Raw genomic sequence first — 16,925 nt, 5'->3', positions numbered from 1 at the left:
CCGCACTGCAGCTCGCGAAGAAGCTATACCCAACTTGCACCGTAAGTGTTGTCCCGGATCGTCCGGCATCCTGCCATTACTTTTCGGTCCCGTGTGAATCCACCCACCACCGCTAGCGGCCCCTTTGCTCTCTTGCTGATCTTCCGCTCCGGCCCGTCTCTAGCTCGTGTGCCTCCAGGAACTGGTACCAAAATCTGTCTGCACCCTCACGGACATCGAATGTCTCTGCACAGATGTTCCGCTCAACACACAGCTCGCTGGTTGTGTGCTACAAGGATGCAGCATGGAAGATGCACTCTGTATGTTTTGAACCAGCAGCTATTCCATCTAATTGCACTTGGTGCAAGGTGGTGGGCCCTCACAACATGTTGTCAAAGCCATATGCTAACCCTCCGTGTCCGTTGCAGTGACGAAAAATGGCTCGTCGACCTTGTGCGGTGCCCCAGTACGGGACGTATCAGCAAAACCAAGAATAGTAGCCGCCGTGGGTTTCGCTCTGGCTGCCTTTGTGTACATCCTGCGCATGTGCTCGGCGATTCCCGAGGGCGGACGTGAGCTTGGCTGGGACGACTGGACCATCACCGCTACCCTACTGCTCACTGTTCCTCCGACCGTCTTCGCATTTACCTGTGAGTGGATTCGCATGCACTTTCATCGGGGAGGAGGACTTGAAACTGACACGCCAAAAACAGTGACTGACAACGGCCTGGGCAAAGACATGTGGACCCTACCTCTCTGGAAGATCGAAAACGTTCTATTCGTAAGTGGAGCAATAACTCGGGGGACCATCGCCCGGATTCACTTGACTCGACGTACGGAAAGGCTGATTGGAAACCACCAGTACTACTTCATCGGGGAATTGTTCTACTTTTTAGCCCAGTCCATGAACAAGATATCCATCTTGCTATTTCTGCTGCGAGTCTTCCAGCAGACCACACTGAACCGGCCTATCTGGGCCACCATCGGCCTCTGCGTCGCATACGCTCTCTCCTTCTTCTTCGCCACGCTGCTCCAGTGCTCGCCAATCAACCATGCATGGCTCCAGCTGGAGGAGTGGCACCAGGGCCACTGCAACGACATCCACCTCCAAGGCTGGATGAGCGCGACGTTCAACATTATTATCGACCTCATAATCCTGGTACTGCCCTTGCGTGAGCTTTATAAGCTGCACGTGAACCTGCAGAAGAAGCTTATGTTGATGGTGATGTTCTCGCTCGGTATATTGTAAGTGCCAGATCCGCTCAATTCAGCATTTCCTTGTGGAACAATCGAATATGCTGACTATTCATTACCGAATAGCGTCACTGTAGCCAGCATTATCCGCCTGCGCACCCTGCTCCTATTTGCCAACTCGACCAACATCACCTACGACTACGTGGATGCCGCCTACTGGAGCACCATCGAGCTGTACGCAGGCATCGTCTGCGCCTCTCTGCCCGCCGTCTACAAGCTGTTCTCCGCCCTCGGTCTCACTCCCACGTGGACAGTTGTAAAGAGCAAGGTGTCAGGCGGCTCATCCGGCAAGACGCCTGGCAACTCAGGGGTGGGTACCATGGGTACGTCCAATACGGACCGGCCCAAGCCTCGGCGGATATCATTGAAGCGCAACGAGGATACCGAATTCATCCGCCTCACAGATGTGGAAACCGGCACGGCTGGGTCGGGAAAAACATGGCAGTGAGTTATTCGATGGGCCTTTCTCCTCGGTCATTTTGCCTGGTACCCTGCGACTATACCTTCTTTGAATCTGCTTCTCGTTGCATCCGGCATATCTTCTCGAAATGCCCCCTTGAAAGTTAGCATTTACCGTAAGAATAATTTTAAAACGTTTAAACTTTTCAACAGCCTCAACTGACATGCTCGACATTCTTTGTGCGAAAGTCTGATTTTCTTGCATGGATGGGAACAATGCCCTGTCCAGCTGGTCACAGGTGAGTCTAGACTTCGTGGACTCTTCGTAGTGGAAACCTTGTTCAGGTGTAACACTGGAGACGCTGGGGATATGGTCACGTGCGTAATTGCCGTGTTGATAGCCTCATCTCCCCGGGCTGTCACTTACATAGTCCCAAGCATCTACCGATGCCCATGCCCAAGCCCATGCTACCAGCAGATGCATGTGACACCCCAGGGTGGAATCTTGGAATAACATCAGAGACAACCTACTCAACGGAAATCACGGGAACATCCTTCATTTCAATATAAAGAACGCGAGGACGACCGAGGCTCATCTCCCTCGGCGCCCCATCCTCAGAGTTCTAGTTGGTGAAGATCTTCCCCTCACGCGAGTCAGTGGGCCATCTCCCCTAGTCGATCTCTCTCACGGCCCCCGGGGCTGGACGACAAGCGAAGGAATCGAGGACGGCGATCGCAGCTGTGGAGCCGCCGGAACCTGAGCCCACCAAATGGCAGCCCGGCGGGTGGGGTCCCAACCCGTTGGTCGGTATTGCGATTCCCCCTCGCCATACCCACCGGGGCAAGCGGCTCGGGGCTTTGCCCAGCTAGACGGGACAGGCGAGGGCCGCGCTCCCGAGGTCAAACTGCTAGCGACATGCATGGATGCCGACGGGCGCATCCTTCGGCTTCATGACGATTCCCCTTACCCTTTTCCTCTTCTTTCTGTGTAATGCTCTGACGTTTATTGGGTCGCTAGGCTGCCGCACTGGTAGTAATCGAAAGGACCCGACGCATAGCTGATTTCTACTTTCGTTTCAAGTTGAGTTCCTCTTCAAACATCAGTATACTAATAATTTGAGTGTGGTTTTACAACTCGCAACGCTCTTTTACAGTACCCGTCGCTTGGTGCCATACACGCTCCTTCTTGTTTGTTTCTCGTCGCCCACTAGTCATTGAACCCTATCTTTTGCCTGGATTTTCCCCGTCTCTTCAGACAGCCGTCATCATGGTCCTCCAATCGCGTGCCATCCAGGCATGCGTCGCTGCTGTTTCTGTCCTCAGCCCGGCAGTGGACGCCTTCCCCACGCTCGACAACTTTGCCAAGCTTGTCCCACGGTATACAGCTGGGCTTGATGATCCTTCCGCCCAGGTTGCAAAGATCCAGGAGGAGCTAGTCAAGCTGAAAGAGAAGAGGCTCCTGTTTGATCCGCTGACAGAGCCCATCGACGGTATGCGCCACCTCATCCGCACTCTGAAATATGTGTGGAATAGTGGGCTGATTTGAATACCTTTGTTGAAGTCACTGGAGCACATGCCTTTGTTCCACCAAACTTTGATGCCGGGGATCAGCGTGGGCCCTGTCCCGGCCTGAATGCCCTGGCCAACCACAACTACATACCTCATGATGGTGTTGTCGGAGTAAGCACACATCTGTCATAGATGTGGTCAGTCAAGCCATGCGAGATGACGAATACTAACCATGCGGCTTCAGTTGGTTCACCTGATTGATGCTCTGAACACAAGTAAGATGGACCCCAACCATACTGCATCCTAATCCAAAAGCATACACACACTGACACCCCCTCCCCCCCTCCCCACAGTCTACGGCATGGGCATCGAGCTCTCCACAGTCCTAGCCGTAATGGGCACCGTCGGCGTGGGCAACCCCATCTCCCTGACACCAGGCTTCTCCATCGGCGGCGCGCCCCCGGACACCAGCCTCTTCTCGTCCAGCATCCTGGGCAACCTGCTCGGCCTCCTCGGCAAGCCCCGGGGCCTGCAGGGCAGCCACAACTGGATCGAGGGCGACTCGTCCAACACGCGGGACGACCTGTACGTCACGGGCGACGCGTGGACCATGAACATGACGCTCTTCCGCATGGCATACGACGGCGCCGAGGGCGACGTCATCACGATGGAGGACCTGGGCAACCGCGCCGCCGAGCGCTTCCGCGAGAGCATCGCCATCAACCCGCACTTCTACTACGGGCCGTACACGGGCCTCGTGGCCAGGAACGCCGGGTTCGCCTTTGCCGGGCGGATCCTCAGCAACCACTCCGCCGAGTTCCCGGGCGGGCAGCTGAGTAAGTCGATCCCATCTGAGTGGTTGCCACCGTCACCACTACAAGAAGATCTGCGAGGTCAATAAGGAACAAAGTAAACTAACAATGCTTACTTCGCCTCCCCCCTCCAACAGCCAAGGACGTCTTCAAGTCCTTCTTCGCCGTGACCGACGACAAGGACGGCGAGATGGTCTACAACCCGGGGCACGAGCGCATCCCCGAGAACTGGTTCCGCACCCCCGTGGACTACGGGCTGGTCTCGCTGAACCTGGACATCGTGGCCTGGGCCCTGCAGCACCCGGAGCTGGGCAGCGTGGGCGGCAACACGGGCGCGGTCGACACCTTCACCGGCGTGGACCTGCACGACGTCACGGGCGGGCTGCTCAACGCCGCCACGCTGCTCGAGGGCAACAACCTCCTCTGCTTCGCGCTCGAGGTCGTCAAGACGTTCGCGCCCAACGCGCTCGCGCCGCTGTTCCAGGCGCTCGAGGTCCCGCTGCAGATGGTCAACGACGCCCTCGTCGGCCCGCTGCTTGATACCGGGTGCCCGGCCTTCAAGGACCTTACCATGGAGGGGGATGACTTGTTCACTGGGCTGTCTAAGAAGTACCCTGGTGCGAACAAGTCTGGCGCTGCGTTGTAGAGAGGTTGAGGTTTAGGATTCAATGAACCATGTTGCCATGTTACAGAGGAATTGTCTCGTGCTGCTTCACGAGTCTTGGTTTGCTGTGGACGCCCACACCATTGACAAATGATATGAGCCGGAGGTAATATTTATTTATAATAGACTACGTTGTCGTACCCGATCGTCTCGAGTTGTGTCATCATAGTCCCAGCGGAATGGCCTTAGCATGTGATGAAGGCTTCTCCTTCATAGGTATGATAGTAGACAACGCTGGACGAGGTGTTGTGCCGGCCGATTAGATTGTGGGATTCGCACAATCCTCCTCAAAACGGGTGCTATGCAAATCCAATGGATGCAAGAAATCGAACTTGCCCAGGTCAGGGAAGCCCTCAATGTACTACCGTGACGCCAAACCTTGGAAGTGGCCGTGGCCGTATAGGATAAATACCCATGTTGACAGGTGCCCAAAGTTGCAGCATGAAATTCTCATGCTAACATCATGTCCGATGAGCAGGAATCAGGTCAAGGGCTTGTCAAATTTGGGTCTCAGGCGCCGACTGTTTCACTGCTCACTCTCATCTTCAGGTAGGATGGCCATGTCTTAATGTGACCTGGGACCGTCGCACGAGATCTTGGAAGCGATGAAATCGGTGACCAGTGGAATGCGACCGAAGCGGCGGGCTCGAGTTCACTGGCAATGCACCAAGACATCCAGACATCACAGCGGCCGCAATTCGTGGGTCCACATTCAGCAGTGCGACGGTGTAGGTGGCATCGCTCACAAAGGCAGAAGTAGAGAAGCTGCTTCTGTCTGCCCTCCTCGCCAAACAGACCGACGCACAACAAGGCGGCAAAAAAATTGTCCGACCACCAGCCACTTGAAGATACCTAGATGTTAGTAGTAGAAAGTGCCACTCCAGAAGTACAAAGCAACCAGGTGTAGGCACAAGTGTCCTTGCGGACGGTCCTACAAGTTTTGGAGTGGCTCCGAAGCTGTGCGTGGGAATTGAACCCAGACCGTCGTAAATACAACCCAATAATGGATTATACCACTAAGCCAAGTGCACCTGCTGATATGCGTGTGCAATCGCTTGTTGATAAAGGGAGATCAGACGGAGGGGCGTTGCCTGGTAGGCGTTGCCTGGTGGGCGGTGGCATCGATTCACTGTCTCCGCCCTCCTGGACAGACCGACCGACAGACCGACCGACAGACAACAGATGAACATCCAAAAGAGTAGCAAAAAAAAAAAATTGTCCGACCACCAGCCACTTGAATGACCTAGATGTTAGTAGATAGCGCCACTCCAGAAGAACAAAGCAACCAGGTGTAGGCACAAGTTTGTCCTCACGGACGAGTCCTACAAGTTTTGGAGTGGCTCCGTAGCTGTGCGTGGGGATTGAACCCAGACCGTCGCAAATACAATCCGATGGATTATACCGCTAGGCCAAGTGCACTTGCTGATATCAGGTTGAAATCGCTGGTTGATAAAGGGGAGATCGGACGAGGGGGGGGGGTCGCCAGGTGGGCTGTGGCATCGATCGGCCAGGTGAATCGCAAGCGCGTCCGTCACGCGTCAGACGCCAAACAAACGAGCGCGCCCTCAAGCTTGCGGCTGACAAGGTGCAGGGACCCCACCTCGCGTCGAGCTCAGGACGTCTGTCGTTTCGCTCGCCGCGACGACCTCGACAGACTCCTCCTTGCCATGAGACCCAGGGACAGCCATGCTCGATGATGATGCGTGCCCACCTCGACAACGGACTCCAAGCAGCGCACACGACACGCCCGTCGCCGGTTGAACAGCTCCTCGTACTCTTTGGCAAAGGCGGCGACGCCCCGAACTCGCACAGCCTCAGGATCTCCATGGGTGACATCGGTCGTCAAGGCCAGGCCATTCGAAACGCTCGCGCATCACTCGACGATGCCGTCGCAACCGATGCTCGGCCCAGCGACGACAATGCTCTCCACGCCCGAATCATGTCTCGCATATGGTGATAGGGTGTGTAGGACATTCGCAATGTGTTCGCACCTCCTCTCCGACCCCTCTTCGACCCGGTCCTTCTCGCCTCAAGGATCCTCCACCACAGCTTTGAGCTCCACGACGTTGCCGCCTTGGCCATGCACGTCCGTACAAGGCCGAGCCATGAGTCTTTCGTCGTCATCTGTGTCGCCGCCGTTGGCTTGAGGATTTCGGGGGCCTTGGTCTCGAGGTCCTGCTGAGGCTCAGGCGGATGTGCTCGTCCTGCTGCGGAGGCCAAGGGGCAGGATGAAGGGGACGTTGTCGCCTTCCCCACAAGTCTAGAGGAACCGTCACACATTTCTGGAGGGCGGGATGGGCTTTTCTGCCTCAACACATCCCCATGTCTTGTCGGTCGATTCGCAGGTCTCTGTCTCTGGTGGCGAGGTTCTGTGGGTCGGAGACCGTACTCCAGCGGGGAGCATTAAAGGAAGAAGAGACCTTGTTCCGATCTTGAATAGTCCACATGCTCCTTGATGCAGAGTCTCGGGCAAAGTGCTAGCTTTGGCAGGCGGTTGTGCTGAGCCCAATCTTCGCGGGATCAAGAGGAAGGAGTTGTCGTCGGTGCGGCTCCAAAATTCTCCGCCCGAACCCACGGGGCTCCACCCGCCGCTCGCCTTCCCTGCGCTAACCCGCTCATTCAGTCATGGGCTCCTCATATTCACGCCTGCTAACGATGAATTCAGGCCTATCTTTCATAACAAATGTATTTTGCTGGAGATAAAAATCTCAGTTCTCGATTTCCCGTTCTGGCCCCAGGTTCTGAAGTACGGTCTAGGACGTGACTTCCAAAGCTCCCTGTCGTGGAACTCACAAGAGCTTCATTGTTTGGGCAACAACAGCCTTCGTGTGATGTACGAAGTGAGAAGACTCGACCTGCTCTGCTCAAGTATGATCAACTTGACGCTTCGAAACCAAATAGGCAACTCCGCCAGACGCGCTAACTCGCGGCACGAGGAGGTTGGGATGCGGTTAGGCCCAGCATCATGTGCATGTAAGGAGGTCATTTATGACTGGCCGGTGCCGATGCTTCACCCGGGCTCACTGACCCGTGATGCGAACTGAGACGGCTGGTTCCCACTCGACGGATCAAGAAAAATGCTCCACAATGTTAACGACAACATGGTCCGCCCATCAACGAGATACCAGACACCAACAAGTGTTTGGCAAGCATGGTGGCTTATTGGCGAACTCTAAACCTTTTTGTTACTCAATTAGGCAGGATAAGTGAGAAAATGACGGCGGGGACGGGAGCCAACTCGGCTTCGGGCTCGCGTCGCTTCGTCTTGGCTTTGGGGGGACCGGAAGACGCCAGCGGCATTCGAGTGTCATCCAGTTGGTCTGGGGAGCGCAGATCCGGGGTATCGGCTCGGCAGGATTCCCCGCACTCGGGCCCACGTACACTTCACACCTGAGTGATGCTGCGAGACGACGCCATTGGACGTGACGTCTGAACAGCTTGCATGTATATATATATCACATGCATCAGCGACGGCCCGGCGTTGATGATAACACACCGGCAAACTCATCACCACATCTCACCATCGCACAGCCAACCTCCTCATCTCCTCCTCACAGCAGGCCAAGGCCAAGGAACAACTAAAGACATCCGAGTAGAACATTGAATCACGCAAAAATGGCTACAAACGGAGCACATGCCAACGGCACGCTCTTCACCCCCGAGAAATACCCGCCCTTCCCCAAGGACGTCCCCAGCGTGAAGCTCGAGACTTTCTCCCTCGCGCAGCTGGAGAAGGGGGACAGGGCGCTCGAGGACAAGCTCTTCGAGACGTGCAAGGAGCGGGGCTTCTTCTACCTAGACCTCAACGGGAGCTCGCGGGACTCCATGGGCCGCGACTGCGACGACATCGCCAGGCTGGCCGAGAAGGTCTTCAAGCTGCCGGCCGAGGTGAAGGAGCAGTACGGGGTGACGGACAATATCTTCGGGTAGGTCAGGTCAGGTCCCCGTGAAGTCCAATGACAAAACCAAGACCTGACAAACCATACCCCCAGCTTCAAGAGGATAGGAGCAACCAAGACAGACGCAAAAGGCACCCCAGACACAGCAGGCTTCCTGAACATCGCAAAGGACCGCATCCTCGACAACACAGACCGCTGGAAGTACCCCTCCCTCGTCCTCGACCACAAGGACCTGCTGGCGCGGTACATGCGCAACGCGCACGCGACGGGCCTCAAGGTCCTCTCCGTCCTCGCCGAGCGCCTCGGCCTCCCCGCCGACGGCTTCGACGGCCACCACCGCCTGGCGCAGGAGTCGGGCGACCACGTGCGCATGACGCACGGCCCGCCGCGCAGGACGGCCGAGCTGCCCGAGATCCAGACGCCCGGCCACACCGACTTTGGGACCATCACGATCCTCTTCAACTGGCTGGGCGGCCTGCAGGTGTGGTCGGACCCGTCGAGGGGCAACTTTGGGAACGTGGTCGACCCGGAGAGCACGGCGGGGCCGGGGGGCGGCGACGAGGGGGACGGCGAGAGGCCGCGGTGGCTGTGGGTGCAGCCGCCGCCGCCGAACCACGCCATTGTCAACCTCGGGGATGCGGCTGTCAAGTGGACCGGCGGCGTGCTTTGTTCCGGGAGGCACCGGGTCGTGCCTGCCCCCGGTGAGCAGGGCAGGTATGACCGTTATTCTATTGTGTACTTTGTCCGGCCTGAGGACAAGGCCATCCTGAAGAGGATGGAGGCGCCTGGGATCCCTAAGCTGGAGCCCGGGGAGGAGGAGGAGGAGATCACTGCCAAGGAGTGGATCCTCCATCAGACGAGGGGCCTGGGCCAGCATCTCTCAACAAATTAGAGCGTCTGTGACCATCTAGGATGCGGGTATTATGTGGCAGTCGTCGTCGATCAGGTATTCTGGGCTCTAAGCCTTTAGCGGTTCACATGTTTTTGAAAAGCAAATTGATTTATGATATATCGGGTTCCACACTCGGCGGATCAAGTCCCAGCCAGCAGTGTCTCTTGAAAAGACAGAAAGCAAGATGCCACCACGCCTTCTCCAAGAGTCCTAATCCTGAGAACACTGCCAGACCAGCCCGCAGTCCCCGGATGCAGTCTGAGTGCAAGCCCAAACGAGCCAACACGAGGGGCCAACAAAGGGGTACATACGTCTGGGATTGAAGATTGGTCAATTTGATGCAGTGCGACGTTGCGCGCTGGTATCTATTCGCAGGAGATAAACTAACTCTATCGGTCAGATCGTCAGCTGACTGCATCCAACTGTTCGTTCGCCTGAGGAAGAGGCATAAAATAATGGTCTTGATGCCTTGGGTCCCTCCCAGAGTGCCCATACCCCTTTCGTCGATCATATTCTTATCCGATTCCATTATGCCTCATGGCTGAACAGTTTTTGCGATCGAATTCGCCCGGCACTGCTGAGCTGCAAGAGTTCGTTCTGCGGGACGCTACAAAGGCTGACCTGGACGGCATAACTCGCGTCGATGTGGAAGGCTTCGAGGAGAACCCCTTGGTACAATATTGCTATCCCTTGAGGCACCAATTCCCTGAAGATTATTGGCATTGGACGTGGAAGGAGTACGAAGAATATCTAGACCAGCCCCAGAAATACGTCGTCCACGTCCTCCAGAATCCCGATTCCGATGACGCCGCCGCCCAAATTGTAGGTGTTGCCGTTTAGGACATTTCGGTGACCACCATGCCAAAAGAAGGTACATGTGTTTGCGCTGATTTTTACCCTCACACTCGAAGCCCCGTTTTACTAAGACCCTAGCCTCGCAGATCCGGGTCTTGACACGAGGAAGGACGCGGACAAGGCGCACTGCGAGGCATTTGACGCAGCACTCGGGCAGCGCTTCAGGACGTACTTTCCATTCGGCGATAAGCAGCTTTACCTCTCTAGTCTCATCGTTCGCCCTTCGTTCAGGCGGCGCGGCGCCGGCACATTGCTGGTTAATTGGGGAATCCAGCTCGCAGAGGGACGAGGCTGGCCTGTCACTTTGGCCGCAACTCCCATGGGAAAGTTTCTGTATGCAAGCCTCGGGTTTCAGGTTATCGGAGTGGAGGTCATCAGGGCAAACGGTGAGGAGGAGAGCTTGGAGACCACGATGATGGTGCGTGACTTGACGAGCGCCCAAAGGCCAGGCCCCGCGTGACATGGGCTGAGAAATAGCTTGTGGAACTTTCATGATGGTGTGAGGTTTGAGTATTCAGCCAACAGAAATTCATACAGAAGGTCTGGAAATCTAGTTGTTACATTTCTAGGGCAGGCTTGCAAGTCCAGTATCTAGCCAACATTTTGCCCTTGACATGCATCGAGTGGGCGGACTCCCACCATGGAGAGCAGCTCTCGCACCACCCTTGCGACGTTCCTGGCTAATAGCCTAGCCGGCAAGATTGAACCGACGGCGTGACGTCTATTTGTCGCACCTAAGCAGGGTCCACGGCATCGCCTCCCCGTCTATGAAGCGTACCACAGCCTTGGAGATGTCCGGTACCTCAATTCGAAGAACATAGACATCCTCCACATGCACATCATCCATGAGGTGACCGAGCTCAACAAGCTCAACCGCAAGATTCGAGACACTGAGCGCTGCTTTGCTCTTGACCCACCTGCCGGTGGCTATGTGAGCTGCCACGGATTCGACACTACAACCACATTCGATACCGTCGTCGAGTTCCTCTCTTATCGTACGAAGAAAATGCCTCTGGTGGCGCATCTGCAGCAGATATGAAGCATCTGGAAGGAGGCGGGATCGCTGTATACCAGGCGTGGTGCGATGGACACTCGCGACGGTGTCTACAACTTTGGCTTGGCGTCGTTGTTGGATACTGCAGATGATGAGCCCCGACAATCCTGGCTTCGACGATGTGGGGAGTCGCCTAATCGCGACCTCTGACCCCTGACGAAGCCTTCCAACTGTTGCGAAACGATACAGCGCTGGTGGCTCGCATCGCAGGAAAATAACTTCGATTGGTTCGGACATTCCGCCCCTCCTATCCCTCTAGATGGGATATCATCTCTGACAGATACTCACAAAACTAATTTCTCAAGCAGAAATTCGGCCGACAAGGGATGAATAACTCGTCTCCCCTGGATTTGGATCAGCTAAAAAGTATCGGTACTGGAGCCAGAATGGGGTCTAGGGTTGCTTCCTTCTCAGGAGGCCTTCTTGTGAAGCCCAGAGACCTGATCACCCTCGGCCATCCTTTCTAAAGTGCGACCAAGATTACGAGCTCGTTGACGGGTTGTTCCGTAGAGGCACATGCCCTGTCAATAGAGACGATCGTAAAAGAGTTTGCGGTTGTCCTTGAAGAAGTCATAATGTAACATGTTGTGAAGTTACACTGTAGGAGGATGTGAGCCCCGGGGTTCGTCCCGCTTCACATGCGTGAAAACATGCTGTCTGCCGCTCCGTATGTGTACGAGTAGTCCAGGGTCGACTGCGTCTGGCGTGATGGAATTTGCCTCTGAAACACCTGCAAATGCCCTCAAACACCGCCGACAGACCCAAGTGCGGGTTTGGGAGGGAGACAGAGCGGTTGTGTCGTTATGAATGCCCTTTGGGGTTACTCTTCGCCCATCAATCATTATCGGTCTCGCTCAGCGCCACCACTTTTACAAGCCGTTGGGACAGCACATTGGAAGGCTCAGTAAGACCTCCAAGACCCGGATTGTGAAGAATATTGCCCTTCATGGCTAATGCATTGTGTCTCCCACGATACCAACGCGCGGAACATTTGGGACAGTGGCTCCTCCAAATGTGATCGCAGTCTCCGAGGTTTTCCAGCAGGATGTCTTGAGGCGCACGTACTGCTCAAAAGCTCTTGCCGGCTATTGAGGATTTAGGCACGATAGTCCACAGCCTGGAATAGATTATAAAACGAAGCAGTAGCCTCAGCTGAAACGCCCAATGCGGGCCGGGCCGGTACGATCGACACCTTAAGTACATACCTAGATACTAAGGTGTGATGGGTCCTAGGGCGCTAATATATGTGTGGAGGTCTAGAAGGAGCCCACAAGGGCGGTCAACGAAGCAAGGAGAGACCACCTAGCCTCCTTATGTCGAAAACAGACGCACATACGGCAGACTGTCCGTGACATGTTACAGAGATGGCAGCCGGACTCCTGGCCGATGCCATGGAGCCGGCTCCGACCACACTGGCGTGGGAGCTACGGTGCCGCCTCCGGTAGGGTGGGAAACGAGTCTATTGGACGAAACACACGAGACATCGTTGATCATTCGTCGGCGGTTGCTGAAGTGAGGCCGCCGTGCAGTGGCAACGTTACCTGCCTGAGATCGTCGGCCGGGAATCCTGGTGTCCCAACCGAGGTTTGAACCTTCTCGAAGGTTTAATATTTGAGAAGTTGGCCCCTTGGCGACCAGAAACTCGCGCACGGGGCCCGGTCATTGGTCCCATGCTCGGGGGATCCCTCCCGATCCACGATGCCGCCATTTGGCCCAAGCATCGTAGGTTCGTAACATCCATGGCGACGCGGTCGTTTGCGATGAAAAATCTCTACGGCTCTGATCACGTAGGGTACCAGCTTTTGGTACTGACGCCAACAGTGATAGATGTCAACAACTTGTTTTTTCCCCACAAACTTGTTGGCACCGGACACATACGATACGCGCTGTTTGTGATTTCCATACGGGAATTACCACCTGGCCTGGTACCACAATGAGTATACTCCTGGAGATTCTTTTCCGATGCATATGCGCTGCGGATCCGCAGGGCTACATCAATACTGGACTAGAACATCTTCGCTTAGAGAATCATGACTCGAGAATCAAACTCACAATAGCATGTCCTCGTCCGAGTATTCAACCCGATGGCCGTCCGCGATGCTCTCCATACAACATGTTCTCGAAGAAAATTAGAACAAAAATGGGAAAAGAGGAATAAAGATACCCATCCTGCCCTCTTCTACCTTCCCATAGCTCCTACTTGGGCTACCTGGCAGCCGCAGGGCTGCCTGCAAACCTCGATCGACGTTTCTACCTTTGTTGCCCACGGAAGATACCTTGAAAAACCTGGTCCGGCCCGCAAGCCAAAACAAAAATAGGGGCCGGAGGGGCGGGAAAGAAACAGCCCCCAACTGACCGTGCTTCGCTTCCAAGGTCATTAGCATCAAGCGGCCCGACGCGCCATCCGATCACCAGCATGCTGCCCTCCCGGCCATGAGCGACGACGACCAAGGGCCGCTCATATGCGGCAGCATCGCGGCCGCCCTGTTCAGCGCCACCGCCTTCGTCGCGGCGCGGCTTTACTGTAGTGTAGTCGTGATGCGTCGCACACGGCGCGAGGATATAATTATTGTGCTTTCGCTGGTGAGCCTCCGTCCCGCTGACTCTTTGCCCTCTTAATCATAACAGAGCAAGTCTCTTGCGCGAGTCGTGCCCACGCCCGGCGGAAATATGGCTGATCATCAGGACAGGTATTCCTGTGGTCCGCCGCCGCGGTGAGCATCGTCACCGTGTTCAACGGCATGGGGAAGCACTTCGACACCCTGACGGTGGAGCAGCGCGCCAGGGCCAAGCTCTACTACCAGGTCTCGGTGTGGCCGGCGCTGCTCGCCATCACGGTGCCCAAGGCCGCCGTCGCGGGGCTCATCATCCGGATCTTCACGCCGGACATCTGGACCAAGACGATCATGACGTCTGTGGTCTGCATCGGCATCGCCAACTATGTCGTCGTGAGCGCGCTGTCGACCTTCATGTGCATCCCGCTCGCCTCTGCGTGGGACGAGCGGGTTGCGCCTGTCAGATGTGTCAGCGCGAAGATATACTTGGACCTGTGCTACTTCACATCTAGTCAGTCTCCGTCCCCGTGGCCAGAGTTGACGTTGTCGAATGACGGTCTCTGACATATATAACCCCCAGCCTACTCTGCCTCCGTTGACTTCTACTTGGCGATATACCCGGCCCTGGTCTTCCGAAAGATGGGGTTCAACATCATCAAGAAGATAGGCCTCAGTGTCGTCCTCGGGCTCGGCCTGGTCGTCACGGTGGTGGCCTGCCTCAAGATCTCGCACCTCCACGTTCTTTCAAACCCAGACTTCACATGTGAGCACCCACCCGGACAGAATAACCCCAGCGCTCTTGCGCACAAGATAGATACTGACCGCCGTTCCGAAGGGACGAGTCCGAAGCTCACAATATGGACAATGTAAGACCCACCTCACCCCCCCCCCGCCCCAAGCCACGACCTACCAAGCCAGACAGCTGACCAACGCCCAACCAACACGCACAGGACAGAAGCATCAGTCACGATAATAGCAGCCTGCATCCCGGTCCTCCACCCGCTCTACGACCGCGCCCGCGCCGGGCTGCGCAGGATCTTCCCAAGCCTCCAGCAGCGGCGACACGGCAGCGGCGAAGAGCGCAGCACCGTCACCGGCCGCGGCAGCCGCGGCGGGGTCCGCCGCGCGCACCCGGACTCGCCCGACTCGCCCGGGTTCTGGAGCCTGAAGCTGAGGGCGCTCGCGGCCGCCGAGTCCTGGTGGTCGAGCACGGGGGCCCGGACCATATCGCGGGGCCAGCGCTCGGGGGTGCGCGTGGTGGCCGGGCAGACGGAGGCTGATGCGGAGGAGGGGGAGGCGGAGGACGAGGACAACAATCATCAGCGCTCAGCGCGGCGGTTGTCTGGTCCCGGCGAGGCTGTCGTCGTTATCCATGATGAGGATGATGAGCAGCGGCAGGGCGGCGGTTCGGAGGATCCGACGCAGTTGACCGTGGGTGCTGATCAGGCATCGGAAACGGAGCTGTCGGATCCTGAGCGGGCTTTGGACCGGGTTGGTCGGCATGACCTCGAGGCTGGCAGTGGCCAGGACGCAACGGCTTCTGGGCAGATGTGAGTGGGTCATGGAAGCCGGCAATAATGACAACACGAAGATACCCTGTATATGGAAAATACAAAGTTCAGTTTGATTCATGTGTCGGGGATGGGTCATCTCGATGCCATCGATGCATCGAGGGGTAGTCAAAAGGCCGGAGGATCATCCTTTTAGTATAATCACCAAGACTGGTGATGCATACCCAGGAACTCATGGCCAATGATGTTCATGCTCAAGATTGGCGAGGTCACCTCCCGTCAAATTGGTCTCACCCGACACTACCACGATTCCCGCCGCAGCCGGGGACGCTGGTCATCAGGAACGGCCAATCACGGCCGCCCCACAGGCAACGACACGGAAAACAGCACAGTTCGGTGTTGATACGAAACTTTGGCCAGGGTCACGATACCCGCAGGGTCACTATGTCCGTAGGGCCTAGGCCTTGTGACCAACAACGGGGATCAAGACGTATCCGGAACACAATCTTCACGTCGTGCGAGGCGCATCTGCCTTCCAGAACCGTGCTTATTCGCAAGGATGGCCCATTGTCAATTCATGAGTTGGGTCTGAATGTGGAGGACGTCAGGCGCCAAGGCCTGAACAAAAAAGAAAAAAGAAAAAAACGTGCCACTGTTCTCTTTGCCCTACAAGTGACGCACATGGGCCGAGGGTAGGCAGGGCGGATGGAAGCTACCAGAGTGCGAACGGCCGTTATGGAGAAACTCTGAATCATTTTAAGGTTGGGCTGCGTGGGAGCAGGGTGTGGTTCGCCCTTAATTAGACCAAGCATCCAGAAGCTCTCTGACCGGTTCGACGGGTTTCGATTTTTTTTTTTGTCCTGCGGGAGGGTGAAGCCACCATTTCAATGCTCGTAGATTGGAGCTCGTATCCGGCCTGGGTGCCGAGGTGATAGCAACGACGGAAACGAAAACAAATAACGTGTGCTTTCCTTCCATACATATGTAGGCGGTGCCGATCAATCCACTTTAGCTTAGGTTTGGGGGTGAGTCGTGATCACCCAGCTGCGTTGTTTCAGGCCCCGGGCTGGAAGCATGCGACCCTCGGTGGGTGGCAGGCGATGGGTGTGTGTGTGAGGCTGATACAGCTGGGTTTGCTGTCGACGCGCCGTGGTAGGTCTGTAATGTCAGAAGGCAAGCATTCGATGGTGGGCCCAGGCCTTAGTCCGGCTCGTTAACGTTAATGGTATGGGCACATTCCCACCGGAAACGGGTGCTCCCATGGCAAGGTGACAGCGGCTGTGGGGCTGGGTGGAGTTGTGGGTCAACCTTATTTACATAGGATGGAGGGAAGGCTCGTCGGCACCAGCACTGAGCAGACAGAGGCCCTCGAGGCTCTGTTCGTCACGCCTGTGCTTCTTTTTGGGGGAGTTTTACCGGTATTAGACCGACGGATAAGGTCTGACCGATGCGATTATCCGACTGGCCGGGCGGAGGGAAAACGACAGAAGCCCTGCGCATAGACCTGCATACTTTTGATGGCCCGTTCCAGGGACCGACAAG

The 16,925-nt window shown here is 56.2% G+C and overlaps 5 protein-coding genes across 5 annotated transcripts; all 5 read left to right on the top strand.

Moving 5' to 3' along the window:
• Positions 1 to 523: 523 nt before the first annotated feature.
• KVR01_012078 (uncharacterized protein) lies at positions 524 to 1,681 on the top strand (the record flags this gene model as incomplete). The annotated part of the gene is made up of 4 exons (XM_044787270.1): positions 524 to 629; positions 693 to 760; positions 842 to 1,224; positions 1,300 to 1,681. 4 exons carry the CDS (start codon positions 524 to 526, stop codon positions 1,679 to 1,681), a joined length of 939 nt encoding a protein of 312 aa, XP_044639159.1.
• Positions 1,682 to 2,899: 1,218 nt separating this feature from the next.
• Positions 2,900 to 4,599, top strand: KVR01_011862 (uncharacterized protein; the record flags this gene model as incomplete). Its single annotated transcript, XM_044789879.1, has 5 exons — positions 2,900 to 3,122; positions 3,194 to 3,312; positions 3,386 to 3,416; positions 3,495 to 3,977; positions 4,091 to 4,599. The coding sequence occupies 5 exons, from the start codon at positions 2,900 to 2,902 to the stop codon at positions 4,597 to 4,599; spliced, it is 1,365 nt and encodes a 454-aa protein (XP_044638943.1).
• A 2,860-nt stretch (positions 4,600 to 7,459) lies between these two features.
• Positions 7,460 to 9,539, top strand: KVR01_012107 (uncharacterized protein). The gene is made up of 2 exons (XM_044783618.1): positions 7,460 to 8,543; positions 8,610 to 9,539. Exons 1-2 carry the CDS (start codon positions 8,233 to 8,235, stop codon positions 9,406 to 9,408), a joined length of 1,110 nt encoding a protein of 369 aa, XP_044639188.1. The 5' UTR covers positions 7,460 to 8,232; the 3' UTR covers positions 9,409 to 9,539.
• A 319-nt stretch (positions 9,540 to 9,858) lies between these two features.
• Positions 9,859 to 10,816, top strand: KVR01_012005 (uncharacterized protein). Its single transcript, XM_044789193.1, has 2 exons — positions 9,859 to 10,279; positions 10,350 to 10,816. Exons 1-2 carry the CDS (start codon positions 10,267 to 10,269, stop codon positions 10,721 to 10,723), a joined length of 387 nt encoding a protein of 128 aa, XP_044639086.1. The 5' UTR covers positions 9,859 to 10,266; the 3' UTR covers positions 10,724 to 10,816.
• A 2,934-nt stretch (positions 10,817 to 13,750) lies between these two features.
• Positions 13,751 to 15,426, top strand: KVR01_011976 (uncharacterized protein; the record flags this gene model as incomplete). Its single annotated transcript, XM_044790805.1, has 5 exons — positions 13,751 to 13,900; positions 14,008 to 14,383; positions 14,453 to 14,635; positions 14,708 to 14,738; positions 14,823 to 15,426. 5 exons carry the CDS (start codon positions 13,751 to 13,753, stop codon positions 15,424 to 15,426), a joined length of 1,344 nt encoding a protein of 447 aa, XP_044639057.1.
• Positions 15,427 to 16,925: the final 1,499 nt, after the last annotated feature.

Source organism: Diaporthe batatas (genome assembly GCF_019321695.1).
Source record: "Diaporthe batatas strain CRI 302-4 chromosome Unknown Contig00017, whole genome shotgun sequence".
Taxonomy (NCBI): domain Eukaryota; kingdom Fungi; phylum Ascomycota; class Sordariomycetes; order Diaporthales; family Diaporthaceae; genus Diaporthe; species Diaporthe batatas.
This window is presented reverse-complemented; position numbering and strand designations above follow the sequence as displayed.

What these genes read in the sequence shown, in the direction of transcription:
- KVR01_012107 (XM_044783618.1), top strand. Translation starts at nt 8,233, where the DNA reads ATGGCTACAAACGGAGCACATGCCAACGGCACGCTCTTCACCCCCGAG. An exon ending in GTGACGGACAATATCTTCGG is followed by an intron (nt 8,544 to 8,609) that starts GTAGGTCAGGTC and finishes CCATACCCCCAG; the next exon opens with CTTCAAGAGGATAGGAGCAA.